Source organism: Callospermophilus lateralis, chromosome 1 (assembly GCF_048772815.1).
Source record: "Callospermophilus lateralis isolate mCalLat2 chromosome 1, mCalLat2.hap1, whole genome shotgun sequence".
NCBI classification, from domain to species: domain Eukaryota; kingdom Metazoa; phylum Chordata; class Mammalia; order Rodentia; family Sciuridae; genus Callospermophilus; species Callospermophilus lateralis.
Window position 1 is genome coordinate 145,717,845 of NC_135305.1, and position 20,447 is coordinate 145,738,291.

At 50.5% G+C, this 20,447-nt stretch overlaps 1 protein-coding gene and 1 non-coding gene across 2 annotated transcripts in view; both read left to right on the plus strand.

Moving 5' to 3' along the window:
- The window catches only part of Svop (SV2 related protein), an 84,796-nt gene that overhangs the window by 21,292 nt on the left and 43,057 nt on the right, over positions 1 to 20,447 (plus strand). The window contains exons 3-5 of the mRNA XM_077105228.1: positions 4,172 to 4,257; positions 5,598 to 5,696; positions 10,904 to 10,975. Coding sequence (XP_076961343.1) covers positions 4,172 to 4,257; positions 5,598 to 5,696; positions 10,904 to 10,975 — 257 coding nt within the window. The remainder of the gene's footprint in view (positions 1 to 4,171; positions 4,258 to 5,597; positions 5,697 to 10,903; positions 10,976 to 20,447) is intronic.
- Trnaa-ugc (transfer RNA alanine (anticodon UGC)) lies at positions 18,684 to 18,756 on the plus strand. Its single transcript has one exon. It is a non-coding gene; the product is annotated as a tRNA-Ala (tRNA).

Below are 20,447 nucleotides of genomic sequence, written 5' to 3' on the forward strand. Positions count from 1 at the left end.
ATGGTGGTGATGATGGTGGTGATGGTGGTGATGATGGTGATGATGGTGGTGGTGATGATGGTGATGATGGTGGTGATGGTGGTGATGGTGGTGGTGATGGTGGTGATGGTGGTGATGATGGTGATGATGATGGTGGTGATGGTGGTGGTGATGGTGATGGTGATGGTGATGATGGTGGTGGTGATGATGGTGATGATGGTGGTGATGGTGGTGATGGTGGTGGTGATGGTGGTGATGATGGTGATGATGATGGTGGTGATGGTGGTGGTGATGGTGGTGGTGATGATGGTAATGGAGGGGTGATGGTGGTGATGGAGGGGTGATGGTGGTGGTGATGATGGTGATGATGGTGGTGATGATGGTGGTGATGGTGGTGATGATGGTGGTGATGGTGGTGATGGTGGTGATGGTGGTGGTGATGGTGGTGGTGATGGTGATGGTGATGGTGATGATGGTGGTGGTGATGATGGTGATGATGGTGGTGATGGTGGTGATGGTGGTGGTGATGATGGTGATGATGGTGGTGATGATGGTGGTGATGGTGGTGGTGATGGTGGTGGTGATGGTGGTGGTGATGGTGACGATGATGGTGATGATAGTGGTGATGGTGGTGGTGATGGTGGTGGTGGTGGTGATGGCAGTGGCAATGATGGTGGCAATGGGACTTTGTGATGATGATGGTGGTGATGATAATGGTGCTGATGGTGCTGATAGAGATGATGATGATAGTGGTGATGATAATGGTGGTGGTGATGGTGGTAGTGAGATGTTGGTGAAAGTGGTGATGATGATAATGGTGATGGTGATGGTAGTGATGATGTTGGTGGTGGTAGTAGATGGTGGTGATAGTGATGGTGATGGTGATAATGGTGGTGGGATGATGGTGATGGCGGTGATGATAATGGTATGATGGTGGCAATAGTGATGAGGTGATGATGGTGTTAGTGGTGGTGATGGTGGGGATAGTGATGATGATGGTGATGATGATGGTGGCAGCGATGGTGGTGGTGGGATGATGGTGATGGCAGTGATGATGATGGTGATGATGGTGGTGATAGTGATGGTGGAGGTGATGATGGTGATGGCGGTGATGGTGATGACCATGATGGTGTGATGATGACAGAGGTGTGGGAGCAGCTGTCATTGGCTGAGGACTTTCTCCTGCCAGTCACTGCTCTGAGCAGCTGCCTGTGCTTCCCATTCGATCCTCAGAGCAGTGGCCGTTGGCACTGTCAGCATCATCCCCGTCCTTACAGTAAGGAACTGGAGCACAGAGGGTTCAGGGTCTTCCCCAGGCTTGTGCAGCTAGGAATTAGCCAATTAGCTGGGATTTACACCCAAGCCACCAGGCACCATAGCCCTATGACCCTGTGCAGCCTCTGAACACAGGAGGGTCCAATAAGGGACCCAAGATGGAACGTGGGACCTGGTGTCAGACTCCCATGTCCACCTGACGCTGAGTGACGAAAACATTCCGTGCTTTCCTAAGTGCCCCAGTCTCCCAACCAAGGAGGGTGGAACCCAGGACCTGTTCCTAGCAGATCCAAGGAGGCAGCCATGGTGGGAGTCGAGAGCAGAGGCTTTGCCCTCGCCTCCCGGCCTACCATCCGCTAGCCTGCCACCTGGACAGGTGCCATCCCCCTCCGGATGGGGCTGGTGGCACCTTAAGTCCTAGAGTTGTGATGGACATTTGGTGACCCAAGGCACAGTGAGTTCTTGGTGCAGACCTGGCACGCAGGCGCTCTCAGCAACGCCCACGTTAGTGCTGTTCCTGTTGTCATCCTGGGCTGGGGACAAAGCTCGGGAGGGGAGCTCCTGCCTAGCCGCACAAGGCCCTGAGCTCAGCCCCCACTACTGAAAAAAAAAATCGATGCTGTCCTAGGACGCACCCCACTTTCTGCTCAGCATTTTTTCTGGGGAACTAGAACCTGCCGGTGTGCTAAACACCAATTCACACCCTGGAGACAATCATGACCTCCATAAAATCATGGTCACCATAATAAGAGGCTCAGGGTTGAAATTCCAAAAGAGACGGGGACTCCGGGCAGGGACTGAAGAGAACCCCAGGTCCCCAGGGATGTCCAAGGGAGGGCCACCCGGCATCCTCCTTTAGTTTCTTAGATTTTAATGAACTTTATCTTGGAATCATTTTAAATTCACAAATAAAAAGGTCAACTCCCTGTTACTACAACCAAATAACCGGGTGACTCACGTACTGAGAGGAAGGTGGCACTGTGGCTCCTGTTCTGGAGTCGCAGCCGGGGGTCGTGTGGCGGGGTCCCTGGGGCACCGGTGGCCTCACCCCCCCCCCGTGGCCTCACTTCCTGTGACTAGGGGGAGACTCCTAGGGGTCCACACCTCCCAGGAGCCCCTCGGCTGGACTGGGCCTTTAGCACAGGGGCCTTTGGGGACATTCCAGATCTGAACGATAGCAGAGAGTAGAGAGGTGCCACCTACCTGTCCCCCGCCTGCCCTCAGGGGAGCACGTCACCTGCCCAGTGCTCTTCAGAACTAAGAGACCAGCACTGGTGTCCCCTCCGTGACCACGGCTCCTTCCCACTCCCGGCCTTGTCCAGTGCCCTTGTCCAGGGCTCAGCCAGCATGCCCTCTTGAGCTCGATCGTTGGGTATTTATTTATTTGCTTATCAGTCATGCTTTTTCCTTTTTCTTTCTGGGAACAAAAATAACCTGTGGTTCTATAACATGGAAAGAAAATGTCCAAAGTAGGAAAGTGAGGGGGGTTCGCAAAGATGACGCTGTGGACAGTCCACACTGTCTCTCTCTCTCTCTCTCTCTCTCTCTCTCTCTCTCACACACACACACACACACACACACACACACACACAGATACGAACAAAACTAATTTTTATCACAAACCAGCTCTTCCGGCACCTACCCCTCCATGGCTTGCATTTCCACGTAGCCACAGAGGGTGGACATCTTTCCACCTCGGTGCAGATGGAATTTTGCTTTTACAAAACCATTTGGCGGGCGGCAGAGCTCAGCGGTAGAGCACACACCTCGCACACATGAGGCCCTGGGTTTCATCCCCAGCACCAGAAAAAAAATTAAATAAAATAGAAGCATTGATTTCCTCCTGACTATTAAGTAATAAATTATAAAAGGAAGAAAGGTAAAGGGTCTGATGCTTCTACCCTGCCCCTATCTGAGGATGACAAAAATAAAACCCTAAATTAGAGTCTCACATATCTGTAGATATACATAGACATCTATGTTCCCGTCTCTATGCCTATTATACATATATGTTGTCTAGCTTGTTTTTAGAAATTAACAGACCCCGGCTGGGATTGTGGCTCAGGGATAGAGCGCTTGCCTAGTATGCCTGAGGCACTGGGCTCAATCCCCAGCACCATATTAAAAAAACTAAATAAACTAAATAAAGGTTTTGTGTTCATCTACAACTAAAAATATATTTTTTAAAAATAATAGAGCCATGTCCGGTGACACACACCTGTAATCCCAATGACTTGGGAGGCTGAGGCAAGAGGATCAAAAGTTCAAGGCCAGCCTCAGCAACATAGTTAGGTCCCGTCTCAAAATAAAAAGCCTGGGGATATAGCTCAGTGGTAGAGGACCCCTGGATTTCATTCGTAGTACCCCCCAAAAATTAATATGTACATCTTTTTTATCTATACATTCTTTTGGAGGGTATGGAGGTTGAACTTGGGGAACTTGACCACCGAGCCCACCCCCAGCCCTATTTGGTATTTTATTTAGAGACAGGGTCTCACTAAGTTGCTTAGGGCCTCGCTTTTGCTGAGGCTGGCTTTGAACTCGTGATCCTCCTGCCTCAGCCTCCCGAGCCCCTGGGAATACAGGTGTGCACCACAGCGTCCAGCTCTATGCATTCTTTTTAACAGGTCATATTTCATAGTGTGAACACTTAGTAATTTATATATAATATGTAATAATTTATTTAACCAGCCCTCTTCGGGTGGACATTCTGGGTTTCTATTTTCCCTGCTATAAATAATGTCACAATAGCAAGACACCTTTTCACACTTGCTAGAATTTTTTTCTGCTGGGGCAAGTTCTAGAAGCAGCCTGTGCTGCGATTCGTCAGCTTGGCTGGGGACCATCGCCGACACCCCCACACAGGGACCAACGCGAGGTGCGCTGACCCTTCCTCCGTTCCCCTTCTCCTCCCCAGATACTTTCATGGTGGAAGATGCGGTGGAAGCCATTGGGTTTGGGAAGTTTCAGTGGAAGCTGTCCGTCCTCACTGGCCTGGCGTGGGCAAGTATCCCGGGGGCAGGGGCTCACCGGCATCTCCCAGAACCCCGCGACGCTCACCTCGGGTCCCCTGGCCTGCAAGACGGACACAGTGCCCGCCTCCCAGGGTCTTTGCCTGAGTGCCAGTTAGTGAGGCTTCTGTGGGGTGACAGTGACCGTCCAGCTCTGGGCTAGGGAGGAGCTGGGAGTGGCTATGGACCCCCTAAGAGAGAGCTGAAGCCCCCAGCTGACCAAGCGGTCCTCTCCCCTTAGGGCTTCGGGGCCTCCAGGAGACGGTAATGTCCACCAGGGCTGGCTCCCTAGGAAAACAGGCAAAGCGGCTCATGGGCCGGGGACGTGGCCGAGATCATCACGTTGACCGTCGCTGGCCTCACTGTGCAGAGGCTCTGGGTTGATCCCCAGTACTGCCCACCCCCCCAAAGCCCTCTAGTTCAAGGGGCTCACAGTCCCTTGCTAACGTCCCCCCGTGGCTGTGGCAAAGAGCGCAGCTAGACCTTCAATCCTGCTGCCGTGGACTTTCGTGACTGGGGTGAGACGCCGTCTAACTGCAGAGTTTTCCAAACTGATGGTCGATTCCCCCACATCATTTCACTAATCTGAAGAGCAGCTTCCTTAAACACTGCAGCCCTGTGACAGTACAAGTCTGCTCTAAAACTCTGTTCCTTATTATCCTGTCGGTCTAGTCCCGGAAAGTCACCAAGATTTTTGATTACTTGAGTATGGTTTCATGTATTAAAGGCTCGTGCTTATTAAATATACGGAATCCTACGTGAACGAAATGATCTAGGCCCCAAAGAAACTAATCTTTTAATTGCACCATAGAAGAAAAGATTTCTGTCTCTCTACCTCTGTGAAAATGTTTCTCCCAATCCGGGGGCAGTGGTGCACACCTGTAATCCCAGTGGTTCCGGAGGCTGAGGCAGGAGGATGGTGAATTCGAAGCCAGTCTCTGCAATTTAGAGAGGCCATAAGCAACTCAAGGAGACCCTGTCTCTAAGTAAACTATCTGTTTTTAAAAAAGGGCTGGGGATATGGCTCAGTGGTTAAGTGCCTCTGGGTTCAATCCCTGGTACCAAAAAAAAAAAAAAAAAAAGTTTTTCTCAGATTTTAGAAATATATAGCATCGTCTCATTTCATCTGGGGAGTATTTTTTTAAATGCGGGAAACACACACAGTGTTGTCAGTTCCACCATGGCATCTCGCTGGCTGAGCCGCTGGGCTTCCTGGGTGTTTGGGTTCATGGGGCAATGGGCGGCCACCCGCTCCCTGAGGTCACAGACTAGCCCACCCCGTCGGGTGCGGGGCCGCCTCCTGGCCTCACGGTGTTCCCTTGCTCTCTGCAGATGGCCGACGCCATGGAGATGATGATCCTGAGCATCCTGGCGCCCCAGCTGCACTGCGAGTGGCGGCTCCCCAGCTGGCAGGTGGCCTTGCTGACCTCGGTAGGCAGCCCCAGGCCCCCTCTCTCTGTGGTCGGTTGGTTGGTGCAGTTCTGCTCCCCTGGGGTGTCCCGTGGGATGTCCCCACCCCCTGCTGCTAAGGGCTCAGCAGAAAGGAATCAAGCCCTGGGCCGTGTCCATCTGTCCACCCGGGGGCCCAGACCTGGTTCTCAGTGCTCCTGACCCTGGAACCACCTGTGCGTGTTAGGTACACCCGACAAGCCTCACTTTCCCTGAAACGACCAGGAGATGTCAGCTTCCTTCACAGGAGGCGACTTGAGGACTAGAAAGAACCCAGTGCCTGCATGTCCTAGTTGCTCAATAAACGGTGGTTAGAGCTGCTCGCAGGAACAAGGGCCTAAAGGAGGGTGAGGCAGACCCTCTACAAGGAAGGGGGACGCCAGACCAGATGAGAGTGATAACGAAAATCTCAAAGCCAGTGCTTATGGAGCCCCCCGTGAATGGCTGGAGCCACACTGTCTGGAGTGTATGCACAGTATACGTCCTTGTGACCCTGGGAGCTGGTACCACTGTCAGCTGAGAAAAACAAGGCTCAGCGAGGTCCAGCCACTTACTCAGGGCCACGTGGCCTGGCTGGGGCAGAGAGAGCGGTCACTGTGACTGCACCCCAGCATGCTGCTTGGGTGTTTGGGTTTGTTATTTTGGTGGGGGGAGGTACTGAGTTTTGAACCCAGGGCTGCTTAACCACTAAACCACATCCCCAGCCTCATTCTATATTTTATTTAGAGACAGGGTCTCACTGAGTTGCTTAGAGCCTCCCTAAGTTGCTGAGGCTGGCTTTGAACTCACAGTCCTCCTGCCTCAACCTCCCAAGCCTCCAGGAGTCTTTTTTTGTTTTTGTTTTTAGGCACCAGGGATGGGATCCCGGGGCACTTAACCACTAAACCACATCCCCAGCCCTTTTTACTTTGAGACAGGGTCTCAATAAGTTGCTGAGGCTGGCCTCAAACTTAAAATCCTCCTTCCTCAGCCTCCTGAGCCACCTGGGTTACAGGCTTGCCCCACTATGCCTGGCTGGCTTAGACCTTTTATTTTTTAATTCTTTCCATTATCTTTTAGAGATAACAGTTTTGGAGTGGCCTGGGCGCCTTCCCCAGTGAGGTCCTGCCATTCAGCAGCCGCCTGTGTTTTCGCGGTTTATTCTCCTAGAAATGTGGCCCCAGTGAGCTGCCTGATGGCCTGTTTCTCTGCAGATGGGGGACAGAACACTTCCCCAGGCCTGGCGCCCGGCCAGGGGAGAGCCATGAGAGTCCCTGCAGGCCTCTGCTGTGCCAGTGCAGGGCTTTTCTGTCTTGTCATTGGTCTATTGTTTTTTTATCTGCTTTGACGGGTTGATGACAGCCACGGTTTACGGAGCACCCCTTGTGTGCCAGGCTCTGCACACTTTCTCTTTGACCCCCTCTGTCCTGTGGAAGAGATCCCAGGAGGCCCCCATTTCTATAGGTGAGGAAAGCAAGGCTTAGAAAACGCGTTGACTTGCTCCAGGTCGCATGGTCTGTTCAGAGTCCAAGTCGGGTTTGAAATTCAGGCCCCGCAGGCTCAGAGGCCCCGGTCCCAGCCACCGCCCTGGACGACTTTCTTGTGATGTGGAGTTGGAATATGTGGGTTAGGTAGAGCCAGAACCCCGTGGCTGAGTTCTCTGTGGGAAAGTCAGAGCAGTGGGCCTGCGTCAGGAGGGTGTGACGTGCATGTCATTGTTGCCCTAAGAAATACCAAAGTTGAGGCAGTGGCTCTGGAGGCTGAGGCAGGAGGATCACAAGTTCTAAGCCAACCTCAGCAAAAGCGAGGCCCTAAGCAACTCAGTGAGGCCCTGTCTCTAAATAAAATACAAAATAAGGCTGGGGGTGTGCTCAGTGGTAAGGGCCCCTGAGTTCAATTCCCGGTATACCCCCCCACACTCCTGAAAAAGAAATACTAGAGTTGGAAATGGTTGGCCGGATAATGGATGGCCAGGAGTGGCTGGGGATGGGGCTCAGAGGTAGAGCGCTTGCCTGGCATGCACACCTGGTCTGGGTTCTACCCCCAACACTGCAAAAGATAATGAAATTTAAAAATTGAAAAAGAATGCAGATTATATATCATTTCCAGTATGTTGAAATATAAAAAAAATTGAAATAAAGTTATCATATTAGTTTTTAAAATCTATCCAATGGAATTGAAATACTTGCCTGATACCCACCATCATTTGTTTCAAAACAGCATGAAGAAGCCATTCCGGGTGGCGCACACCTGTAATCCCAGCCTCTCAGGAGGCTGAGGCAGGAGGCTGAGGCAGGAGGATCACCAGTCCAAGTCCAGTTTCAGCAGTTTAGTGAGATCCTCAGCAACTTAGCAAGATCCTGTCTCAAAAAAAAAAAAAAAAAAAAATTTTTTTAGAAAGGGCTTGGAGATGTAGCTCCATGGTGAAGCACCCCTGTGTTCAATCCCCAGGGGTTGGGGAAAAAAAATCCTAAAACCAAACAAACAAACAAAAATGCACAAAGAAGTTCTTCAGAAGAATTCAGAACTTTTGCATTGTATTTTTGTGGGTATTTTGTTTGTTGTGACGCTGGGGATTAAGCCCAGGGCCTTGTCCAGGTTGGGCCAATGCTCTCCCTCTGACTGCGTCCACCAATATCTGAGTGATAATCCCAGCCCTTGTAGTTTTCTTCTTGAATTAGTGTTTCTATTTCATTTTTCCCTATAATTTTAACTTCATGCGATTTTTCTTGCACTTGAGAATCTCACATCCATCGCTCTATCATAACTCTCTATGACAAAGCTAAATATAAAGCCAGGTGTGGTGGTACACACTTGTAATCCCAGCAGCTCGGGAGGCTGAGGCAGGAGGGTGGCGAGTTCAAAGCCAGGCTCAGCAACTTAACGAGACCCTAAGCAATTTAATGAGACCCTGTTTCTAAATAAAATACAAAATAGGGCTGGGGATGGGGCTCCGTGGTCAAGTGCCCCTGGGTTTAATACCCAGTAAACCCCTCACAAAAAAATCTAAATATTAAATGATTGTTTCTCATTTTCTGAGATGAGAAGGCTCTGAGCATTAAAGTATTTCTCCTACATTGATTTGTCATTGCAATTTTTAGTAACAACAGTAGATCAACAACAAGATGTAATTAATTTTGACAAATAATCTTTTTTTTTTTTTTTGATACTGGGGATTGAATCCGTGGGTTCTGAGTTTCATCCTCAGCCCCTTTCATGTTTTATTTGACACAAGTTCTCACTAAGTTACTGAGGCTGGCCTCCAACTTGTAATCCTCCTGCCTCGGCCTCCTGGAATTACAAGCCTCTGCCACTGTGCCCAGCAATAGATGATTAGTAAACATAAGTAAATTTTTATTGAGACTATACCCCTTAATGAGTGGTATGAAATGTTTTTCAAATATTTTTGTACATTCTTGGATGATTATTTATTGCTAAAGTCACCCAGGTTTTAACACTTTTTCTATCTGTCATTTTTACTGAATGGATTTGAATGTGAAAAGTTTGTTCATGTGAAAGAAGTTTTAGACATGTGCAGGAATCCCATTATAACTCAATAAACTAATGCCACTTGAGAATTTAAAACAACTTCCAAGTCACATACTAAAGAGCACACCTTTATCATTTTTGAAAAATGACTTTTAGGGATCTAATTTGTTGGCCACCCGATTGGGTCATCTTTCTGTTTTGTTAAAAATTAAAGTAGGACTGGGCCTGTAGCTCAGGGGCAGAGCCTCTTGCCTAGCACGTGTGAGGCCCTGGGTTCCATCCCTAGCACCACATAGAAAAATAATGAAACAATAAAGGTGTTGTGTCCATCTACAAGTAAAAAATAATAGTGAAGGCCTTGGAACCCAGATGACTGACTGTTGCTGTCCCCTTCTGAGGCATCCTGGGGGGTCTGCGTGGCCCTCAGTGCACTCTGCAGTGGGAGACACGGAGAAGGGACCCGGGCAGGGAGCAGCTCAGAGCCCGAGTCGGTCTCAGGAGGCTGTTGAGGGTCGGCTGGCAGCTGTCCCCCTGGCATTTGCATTAGGGATTACGTGTCGTCTAGAGGTGACCTGGAGGATACGGGAGCGCGGCAGAGGTCACCAGCAAATTCTGTGCCCTGTTACGTAAGAGACTCAGTGAGTGTCTGCGGGTCGGGGTGTCTGCAGACGGTCCTGGAGCCAGTCTCCCCTGGATACCGGGCGAGGACGATACGCCCTGTTTTTAGCCCACCACCCTAGGACGTGCCAGGAGAAGGGCTTCTGGGGTCCGTCAGAAGGTGCATGTTCTCTCTGGGCCTCAGTTGCCCTGTCTGTAAAATGGGCACTAACGGCACCACCTCTCGGGCCGCGAGGTTGGGGACGAGCTGTGTGAACCCGTCAGCACGGTGTCTGGCAGGTGGTGGGGAGGGTGTGAGGCCTCAGTCAGCCGCCGGGGGATACCCAGCAGGTCTCTTAGCCTTCCTGAGCCTCAGCGCCCCATCCATCGATTGGGGGTGATCCCTCAAACCTCAGTGGCCCTGTCCATCCAAGGATCACTCATGTGACACCGGGTTTTCTTGGTGCAGTGAGCGCCCCCGGAGGGGTGGTCTGCCCCCCGCCCGGCCCCCACCTGCCCACGGCCAAGCTCCACACTGCGGCCCTGGCTCTTCTCTTAGCACCAGGAGACATTTCTTTGGTGAGAAACTGGCAAAACCCCCATTCTGAGCCACACTGCCTAAGGCCAGTCTGGCTGCCGACACCTACCCCTGTGGGACCCTGGTGGAGTGGTTTCCCTTTTCTGAGCCTCAGTTTCCTCATCTGAAAAATAGGGTTCTCAGTAACACCTGCCCTGTGCAATGGTCCAGAGCCCCAGGTGGCCATGCGAAGCACAGAGAAGGCGTTTGCCCCTGGTAGGTTCACAGCGTTGGCTCATTGTTGTGACCAGGGATTGAACCCAGGGGCGCTCGACCACTGAGCCACGTCCCCAACCCTTATTTTATATTTTTTTTATCTGAGCACTGAGATGCTCAGAGCTTTGCTCAATTGCTGAGGCTGGCCTTGAACTCACGATCCTCCTGCCTCAGCCTCCCAACTGCTGAGATTGCAGGCATGAACCCCCCCACCCCACCCCGCGCCTGGGCTCGGCTTATTATTTTTCCAGGGTGCCATGTTGTGGGTTTGGGTGGTCATTCCTTTTCTCCTGCTCTGGGTCGCTAATAGAAACTGTCTTTACGTCCACAGGTGGTCTTTGTAGGCATGATGTCCAGCTCCACGCTCTGGGGAAACATCTCAGACCAGTACGGCAGGAAAACAGTAAGGCACCCTCTTCTCTGCCAGCGTCCTCCGGGTCCCTCGCAGTGGCAGTGGGTGACATTGGCGGGTAGCAACTCCTCCACGTTGGTGGGCTGTGAGGAGACGCAGTGCTAGGGCCACCATGAGGTCACACGTGGCTGGGGGGCCTACTCGTGTCCCGAGCGGGTCGTTGCTGGTTTGCAGGTGGGCGGCCCCACCGAGCTCTTGCAGTTTTATTGCCTGTTAGGATTGTCCCCTGGGTTTTTTCTGTTGCTCTTATTTTGTTACACTGCGTTTGGGTCTTTGATTCTGCCGGCATGCGAAGCTGCTGTCCTCCTGACCATGAACTTGGCCCTCAGGGGAGTAAGGAGCTCTGTAAAGGCACCACTGTAAGAGCACCCGCTCTGTGATGATACTCCCTGATGGCCTTATTGTTCTCTTTCTTGGTCCGTCTCCATCAGCTTGCAGTTCCTCCAGAGGCAGGGTAGCCCAGTGATTATTTGCTGGAAGTCAGGTGGACCTGGCTTCCCGTCTCACTTTTCCACTTCTGACTGTGTGACCTTGTGCAAGTGAATTGACCTCTCTGAGCATCAACCTCCTCATCTATATAAAGAAGACTATAACTGAACCTGTACCGTCTCCAGTGCAATGTGGAGCGATAGCGTGAATCCCCTTGTACAAGGACAGGCACCGCAGACCGTGAAAGGGCAACTGTAACATTTCTAACAAGTTCCCAGGCAATGCTGCTGCTGCTGGTCTGGGGACCACTCTTTGAGAACCACTGGCTTAGGCTTATAAATGACCTCCTGGGCTGGGCACGGGTCAGGTACCTAAGCAAACGTGGAATTCTGTTAGGAAAGGGAGACATAGTGGGTAGGTGATGGGAAACTGCCACTGTAACTAACGTCACGGCCTTGTGTCGCCGGCACCAGGCCACGCATGCTTCCTGCGACAGCTCATATCCAGTCAGGGAGCTGGTGCTTCCGTGGGGTCCCTCACCCCAGACTCCAAGGTCTGGAAATATGGGATGTTTGTGTGCTGGCCTGGCTCTCCAACATTTAGGGCTTTGGAGCATTTGGGATTTATGAATCAGGAGACCCTCAGCTGATAGAACCTATGCAAATATTCCAAAATCTGAAAAAAAGAAAGAAATCTGAAACACTCTGTCCCCGGGTGTGTGGGACACTCAACCTGTGCGACCACTCCGGCTTTACTGAAGGGGAAACTGAGGCACAGAGGACGGGCACCTTGCCCAAAGCCACACGGTCCTGTCACAGAGGTGGATCTTGTGGCCTTCACCGTGACGTTGGTGGCTTAGATCTCCAGGTGCTCTGTGCATTTGTGTGGACCCAGTGAATGAGCAGATGTTGGGCCGCGCTGTGCGAGCAGTAGGCTCCAGCTGTATCCCCTGGACCTGGGCAGGAAACCCTGGGCCGGCAGACACCAGGAGACGGCCACCTCTAACTGCCCGAAGTGGCCATGGCAGGGCCAGGGTCACAGGCTGGGAGGTGGCGTGGGCCATCATGCCAGAGGACCCGGGTTGGTTCCGGGGCTGCAGGGTGGCCGGTAAGGCCTCTCGAGGCTGCCTGGAGGGATGCCCTGCCTCAGTCCTCTGGCCTCCACCCGCCCACGTCCCGCGTCCCAAGGGTTCGAGTGACAGCTGCGCCCTTTTTCTGGTTGGAGGGAGGAGGGGAGAGAGCAACCCCGACCCAAGAAAGAAGACAGGAGAAGAGAGTGTGGTGGGGCCAGGCGGGGGCCTCTCAGAAAAGTCGAGCCTGGATCTCACTGAATCTGGACTTGGGCCCGTCTAGACCAGCGGGGAGCACTTGCCGATGTCAGCAGACATTTTTAGTTATCACAGGTGGGAGGAGAGCCACTACTGGCATCTGGTGGGCAGAAAACAGGGGTTCTGCCCAATACCCCACATCACAGAGGATGCCCCAGGGCAGGATGTTCATGTGCCGAAGTTGAGCCAAGGTGCAGTATCATGAAGAGTTAGCTCTTCATCCTCGGTCTCCGTCCTCTGGCCTGCTCAGCCCTCATCCCAAGACTTACCTACATGGCTCATTTTGACAAGTGAACTAATAGCATATTGCTATAAAAAAGTATGGCCTTGAGCCAGACTGCTTGGGTTCCTATCCCAGCTAGGCTGGTTGACCCTGGGCAAGTCACCCAACCTCTCTGTGCCTCTATCCTCATCTGTAAGTCATATGATAACTCCCTGTCACGTAGGGCTGTTGCAAGGAGTAAACGGCACTGCATATAAAGCTCTGGACACAGAGAAGTAGTTTCATTCATGTCCGCTGTTATTCTGTTGTTTGCCAAGTTCCTGGTGCCCATTAATGGCAAAGCACTCGAAATACAGGTCTGTTCTGCTTCCAGAATCCACGTCTTTCACCCCAACCTTGGCTGCCCCCAGACAGAAGTGAATTATCCCCCAGAATTCAGCGATCAGCTGGACATTCATTCATCCCAAATAGACGAGGCTTGGAAGAGCTGCCCCAGGGGTCCCCCCAGTTCTCCTGACCAGCTGGCTAGATTCCACACCCGCTGTGCCTGCTCTGAGCTCAGGGTGCTACCCAGCGTTGGGGAGCCAGGAGCAGGCTGTACCTAGAAAACGCTCCCCCAGGACTGCTCCAGGACCGGGGCGGGCCGGGCAGCTGGCCAGCGTGGCCTCCCAGAGGCTGTCCTCATCTGCCTCTGCCCAGCGGGGAGGTTCCCGCCAGGTGTCCACTTGGTGACTTTGCCGGGCAGTCACATATGGGCTCGGACTCTGGGGGCCAGTTTGGTTCCTGCAGAAGCTTCCGCAGGCTGGGGGTCTGTGGCGGCCACGGAACAGTGAAGGTGACAGTGACACTGGACGTGTGGCCTTGCGGTCAGTGAGATAAGCACATTAGGGGTCACGTCCCAGGGCCCCCTTGAGCTAGATGTTTTAATTAGCTTTTTGTCGCCGGGACCTAAATACCTGGCAGTAAGGACTTCTTCGAGGAGGACAGTCCGGCTCAGGGTTTGGGAGGCCTCCGTCCGTGGTGGGCCGACTCCACTGCTCTGGGCCCGAGTGAGGCAGCGTCATGGGGGAGGACCAGTGGGGGACAGCTGCTCAGCTCAGGGTGCCCCACCTGCTTGCAGCTACCACCCAGGCAGTCTCTCAAGCTGGGTGGACGGCTGGGGTCAGAGCTCTCCCCATCAGTCATTTCACCTTTGAACATTCCTGCATTAGCAGGAGCTCTGGGTGGACACCCCGTTACTGTGACCTTGGGCACGTTTGCACCTCTCCTCTGGACTTGTTTCCTCATCTGCAAAACGGAGTTGATAGCGTCGCATGGAGGTGGTTGGGAGGACTCCATAAGAATGCTCTGAATATCCTTAGAGTGTGCTGAGGCCCGAGACGGCCACTTACAGTTTGGGGCTCAAAGGGAAAAAATTCAGAATGTGGCTGTGCTCCTCTCCCTTGAGATTGATTGGAAAAGAGCACGGTGCAGGCTGGGCCCGGGCACCACCAGGCTGTCTGGACCACAGGTCGCTGACTGGTGACCCACGGGCCAGCGTGGCCCCCTGCCGTGTGTCCTAGGACTTGGCTTTGCGCCTTGAGCATGCTATACGCATTCTTCCTCTGAGCTCCATCCATCTCCAGCCCTGTTTTCTTTGTCTCTCACAGTGTTTTAGAAGATTTTGAATAAGTTGCCTCCATTTCAAAAACATTTTATTTTGCATAAAAATAAACAGCATATTTTTTTTTTCTTGAAAATTGGGTTATCTCATAGCCAGAGACCAGCATTCTGTCATGGTAACTGTGGAGGAGGAGTGGATTAGAGCCTGAGTCGGTAACTCGCTTCCCACTTCCCTAGGCCACCCCTGGCCTCCGTCTGTTACACCTGCGTGGTGCCTTTGTGTTCTCTGTCAGTGGTAATAGGGAGCCATGCAAGGTCCTGGAGGAGGGGAGTGGCCATCCAAGGCCGCGGAAGGGGGAGTGGCTCATTCAGACTGCATTCTGGGCTGGAAATCCTGGCTCCAGGCCCTGCTGTGCAGCTTGCTGATTTTGAGCAAGTCACTCAACTCTTTCAGCCCTTTCTATGCTAATTTGAAAAGCAGAAATGAAAATAATCTCTTTCCACAGGGGTGCTCTGAGGACCCAGTACAAGGATGTGACTGTGGTTTAAAAATGCAAATGAAAGTTCTGTGAAGTTAGAGGCTCTGCAGCTTTCAAGTTCCCTACGTAATAGGGACAGCAGATGCCCACACAGCATCTTTCCTGGGTGAATGAATGAATGAGATGTGTGTATATATATATATATATATATAAATACCTCTAGTGCCAAGCACACAGCAGGCGCTCAATACATGCATACTGAACAAATGAATGAACTAATAATATATATCAGTCCCTCTAGTGCTGGGCACACAGCAAGTGTTCAGTATCTGTTTATTGAATAAATGAAGGGATACATTAATGAATATTTATTCATTAACACAAATGAATGAATATTATGAATCTTCATCAGTAGCATACAACCGGTACTCAAGAGATACATATTGAACAGATAATTCAGTGAGCAAATTCATGATCGCATCATGTTGGGTAGCTGCCTCTACAACCTGGGATAGAGGGGCTGCCCCAGACAGGTTCACGGGAGCTGAGGATGGGAGAGGGCTTGCCTGGCCCTGCGAGGCCCTGGAGTCCAGCCCCAGGAACACCAAAGTGAATGAACAAATAGAATGAAAAACAGAAATAGTGTGTATATAGAAGAAGAAGGGCAGGGAGGGGGAAGGGGGAGCCGTCAATGGTAAAGGTCAGATGAGACGTCCAGCAGCATAATTGTGGTCAAGCAGAACGGCCCCTGGCGCATTCCTACAGTGGCAGAGAAAATCTTGTGACTGTACTTGCATGTGGCCTCCGTGTCCCCATTGTCTGGGCAGCTAGAGAGCCCAGGCATCAGCAGAGCTGGGGGCAGGCCCACCGAGCGGACCCGTCTCTGCGCAGCCTCTGCCGAGCACCCTCCACACACACCCTCTCTCCCCTTCTGTCTTCTCTTTGTTTTTCTTTCCTCTTGTTTTCTCTGCTGCTCATGATGTCCCCTGTCTGATGTAAGACTCCGTGGGTTTCAAGGAAGAAAATCCCAATTAAATTAACTTAAGCCCCAAGAAAAGAATCAAGGATTAAGGACTGCAGGAAGCAGTCCCACAGTCATGGCTTCAGGGTGCAGAAGTGTTATCAGGAATTCCTGTCACTTAGTCTTCTATGTTTGTATCTTTTTATTTATTACTATTTTTTTGGGGGGGGGGTGTGATGCTGTTCCTGAAAGCTTGGTTCTTGTCCTGATGCCAATCCAATAATGAGGACACGGTTTTGAGAAAAAGGAAAAGGAAGTTTGATTGCTTTGCTAGAAAAGGAGAAACACAGGGGACTCCTGACCCAGAGGCTGGGATTTTGCCCATCAGCAGAACAGGGGGCTTTTAAAGAGGTGACTCAAAGGCTCCATTCCAAGAGTTCTCGGCTAGAGCTGTAATTCACTTATTAATTCGGGAGATAGTCATTTCTGGTGCCACCCCCAACGTCTTCATTCCTCTGGTGGTGTGTGCTCAAGGACAGATAACTCTGCCTGGGATGGGGAAGAAAGGTAATCCTGTTTCCCTGGAGATTGGGGAGCAGGGAGAGATTAGGGAGGAGAAGGGAGAGAGGAAGAGAAAGAAACATGGGGGGGGTGGCTGGGGTTGTGGCTCAGTGGTAAAGCGCTCGCCTAGCAGGTGCGAGACCCTGGGTTCAATGTTCAGCACCACAGAAAAATAAATAAAATAAAGATATGGTGACCAACTACAACTAAAACTTAAGTATTAAAAAAAAAAAAAAGAAACATGTCCCTTTAAAAAATAAGTCACAGTGGCTGGGCGTGGGGTGTCCAACTGTCATCCCAGCAGCTTAGGAGGCTGAGGCAGGAGGATCCCAAGTTCAAAGCCAGTCTCAGCAAAAGTGAGGCACTGAGCAACTTAGTGAGACCCTGTCTCTAAATAAAATACAAAATAGGGCTGGGGATGGGGCTCAGGGGTCGAGTGCCCCTGAGTTCAATCCCTGGTACCCTGCCCCCACACACACACCAAAGTCACAGTGACAGAGAAGCAGGGCTATCTTCAAAGCATAAAGTGGGCCACTGCTATAGTTAGTGCTGGGCATAGAACCCAGGGTCTTGCACACGGCAGGAAAGTGCTCTACCTTTGACCTACACCCCCAGCCCTTTACTGTCTTTCTTTATATCGACTTGCTTTTAAAACCAATTAAATGATGGGCTGAGGCTGGGGATCGGCGGTAGAGCGCTCATCTAGCTCGTGAAGGCACTTGATTCGATCCTCAGCAACACATACAAATAAATTGTTTAAAAAATTAAATGAGACATCACAGTGACAGTGGTGTGCACCTGTAATCCCAGCAACTTGGGAGGCAGAGGCAGGCAGATCACAATTTAGAGGCCCGCCTAGACAATTTAGTGAGACCCTGTCTCAAAAGTAGAAGATAAAAAGCTCTGGGATGTGGCTCAGTGGTAAAGTGCCCTGGGTTCCATCCCCTGTACTGCATAAAAAAAAAAAAAAAATAGATTGATTAATTAAAGTTAAAATTTTAAATTTTTTAAATTAATTCTTTTTTTTTAAAAAAAAAGGAGCTAGGCACAGTGGCCACATCTATAACCTCAGCAACTTGGGAGGCTGAGGCAGGCAAATTGCAAGTTCAATGCCAGCCTCAGTAACTTGGCGAGACCCTGTCTCAAAATAAAAAAGGGGCGAAGGATGTGGCTCAGTGGTTCAGTGCCCCTGGGTTTAACCCTCAGTACCCAAAACAAGGAAACTTTACGGAGAATCCTAAATGGAAAATCAGTCCTGAGTGAGAAATATCTGCAGAAATAAATATAATGCAAACCAGGCAGTGCTGTTAAATTCTAGCCACTCACCATTACCCCACCGCCTTCTCCCTGAAAAAGAGATGGGTGCTGCCAATGTAACTGAGTGGTAGAAATTGTGCCTACTATGGGCAAGCTCTGGGTTCGAAAGAGAGAGGGGGAGAGAAAGAGATGAACGGGTATTAAAGCAGGTCAGCATTGCTGGACACTTTCTTTTTGACATACTTAGAAGAATGAAGATCCCAAGAAAAAAGAAAGAACTTTTTCCCAGTTACTTGGGAGGATGAGGAGAGAAAAATGGCAAGTTTGAGGCCCAGCCTGAGCAGTTTAGCAAGATCTTGCCTCAAAACAAAATTTTAAAAAGGAATCAGGGGGGCTGGGGTTGTGGCTCAGCGGTAGAGCGCTCACCTTGCACAGTGAGACCCTGGGTTTGATCCTCAGCACCACATACAAAAAAATGAATAAATAAACAAGTGAAATAAAGGTGTAAAGGTGTTGTGTCCAACTACAACTAAAAAAAAAAAAAAAAAAAAGGAATCAGGGGTGTAGCTCAGGGGCAAAGCAATTGCCTAGAAAGCATAAGGTCCTGGGTTCAATCCCCAGCACTGCAAAAAAATAAATAAATAAATTAAAATGTAAGGGGCTGGGGCTATAGCTCGGTGGTCTGAAGGGTGGCCTAGCATGTGCAAGGCCCTAGGTACTGAAACAAAATTTAAACAACTTCCTTATAAGGAGATACAAAATGATTTAAATTTTCTATTCATTATAACCATTTTAAAAGGACCTCTAGGCAGAGATTTCCGTTTTAGTGTCTTAAAATTCAGTTTAAGAGTAGAGCAGGCTGGGATATAGCTCAGTTGGTAGAGTGCTTGCCTTGCATGCACGTGGCCCTGGGTTCAATCCCCAGCACCACAAAAAAAAAAAAAAAAAAAAAAATGTATACAACTTCCTTTACATTGTCTGACCTAACATCTTATCTGAGAACAAAGATAATACATATATTCAAAAATATAATTCATATACGTAACTTTGGGGATAACGTATTTATTGGAACAAAAGACTGATATACAGAAGCATAGAATAATATTTCGGGGCTGGGGATGTGGCTCAAGTGGTAGCACGCTCGCCTGGCATGCGTGCGGCCTGGGTTCGATTCTCAGCACTACATACAATCAAAGATGTTGTGTCCGCCGAAAACTAAAAAATAAATATTAAAATTCTCTCTCTCTCTCCGTCTCTCTCACTCTTTCTTAAAAAAAAAAAAAAAAAGGAGTAGAGCAGAAATCAGCAGTGATATAAAGATAGTATCTTAAATTACATTCACCATTATTTGTTTCACTCTCTCAGAGTAATTAATGCTCCAGGAATCTGCACCATGTTCGTCCTCAAGCCTTGTGACCCGCTGTGGGTCTCAGCCTGCACAGACACAGTGCCCTGCTGCTTAAAAGGCCACGAACGTTTTCAATCATGTTGTGTTAGTCGGCTTTTTTTTTTTATGGCGTGCTGAGGATCGCATGTACAGATGAGCGCTCTACTGCTGAGCCACAACCCCAGCCCCTAGTCTGCTTTTCTTTATTGCCACTAATAATTGAGATAAATCAGCTTATAAAAAGAAAAGGTTGCCAGGCCGGGTGGCCCACGCCTGTAATTCCCAGAGGGTCAGGAGGCTGAGGCAGGAGGATCACGAGTTCAAAGCCAGCCTCAGCAACAGCGAGGCACTAAGCAGCTCAGGGAGACCCTGTCCCTAAACAGGATACAAAACAGGGCTGGGGATGGGGCTCAAAAAGAAAGAAAGAAAACGTCTTGTTGCGGCCTACAGTTTAGGGGTTTTGGTGCCGAGTCAGTTTGTCCCCTCGCTTTTAGGCCTGTGGCGAGGCAGCCCATCATGATGGGGAGCATTTGGTGGAGCAGAGCTGGTCACCTCATGGCAGAGAAGCAGAAAGAGAGAGAGGCGAAGAGGAAGAGACCAGGCTTCCACAGTCCCCTCCAGGCCACACCCCCAAAGATTTTAAACCGCCCTAAGCCCACCTTCTGCCAAGCCCCACCTCCCACAAAGCCCCACCCTGCCAAGCCCCACCTCCTACTAAGCCTCACCTCCCACTAAGCCCCACCTCTCACTAGGCCCCACCTCCCACTAAACCCCACCTCCTACTAAGCCCCACCTCCCACTAAGCCCCACCTCTCACTAGGCCCCCCCAAGCCCCACCCCTGCTAAGCCCCACCCCTGCTAAGCCCCACCTCCTGTTAAGCCCCCCTCCCACTAAGCCCCACCTCTCACTGGGCCCCCTCTAAGCCCCACCCCTGCTAAGCCCCACCCCTGCTAAGCCCCACCTCCTGCTAAGCCCCACCTCTTAAAGGTTCCACAACCTCAGTACTGCCAACCTAGGGACCCAGCCTTTCACATACTGACCCTTGGAGGACATTCCAGATTAAAACTATGGTAAATGCCTTTTTAACAACCTAGATATTGATTTCGGAGATAAAATAATCCAGTCATTAATAAACTCTAAAAAAGTGACAAGTTCTAATGCTGCAAGTGAGGGAAAAAAAAATTAAAGGTCATTACATAAAATAAGATGTATTTTCAACATGCAAGTGTTCACAGA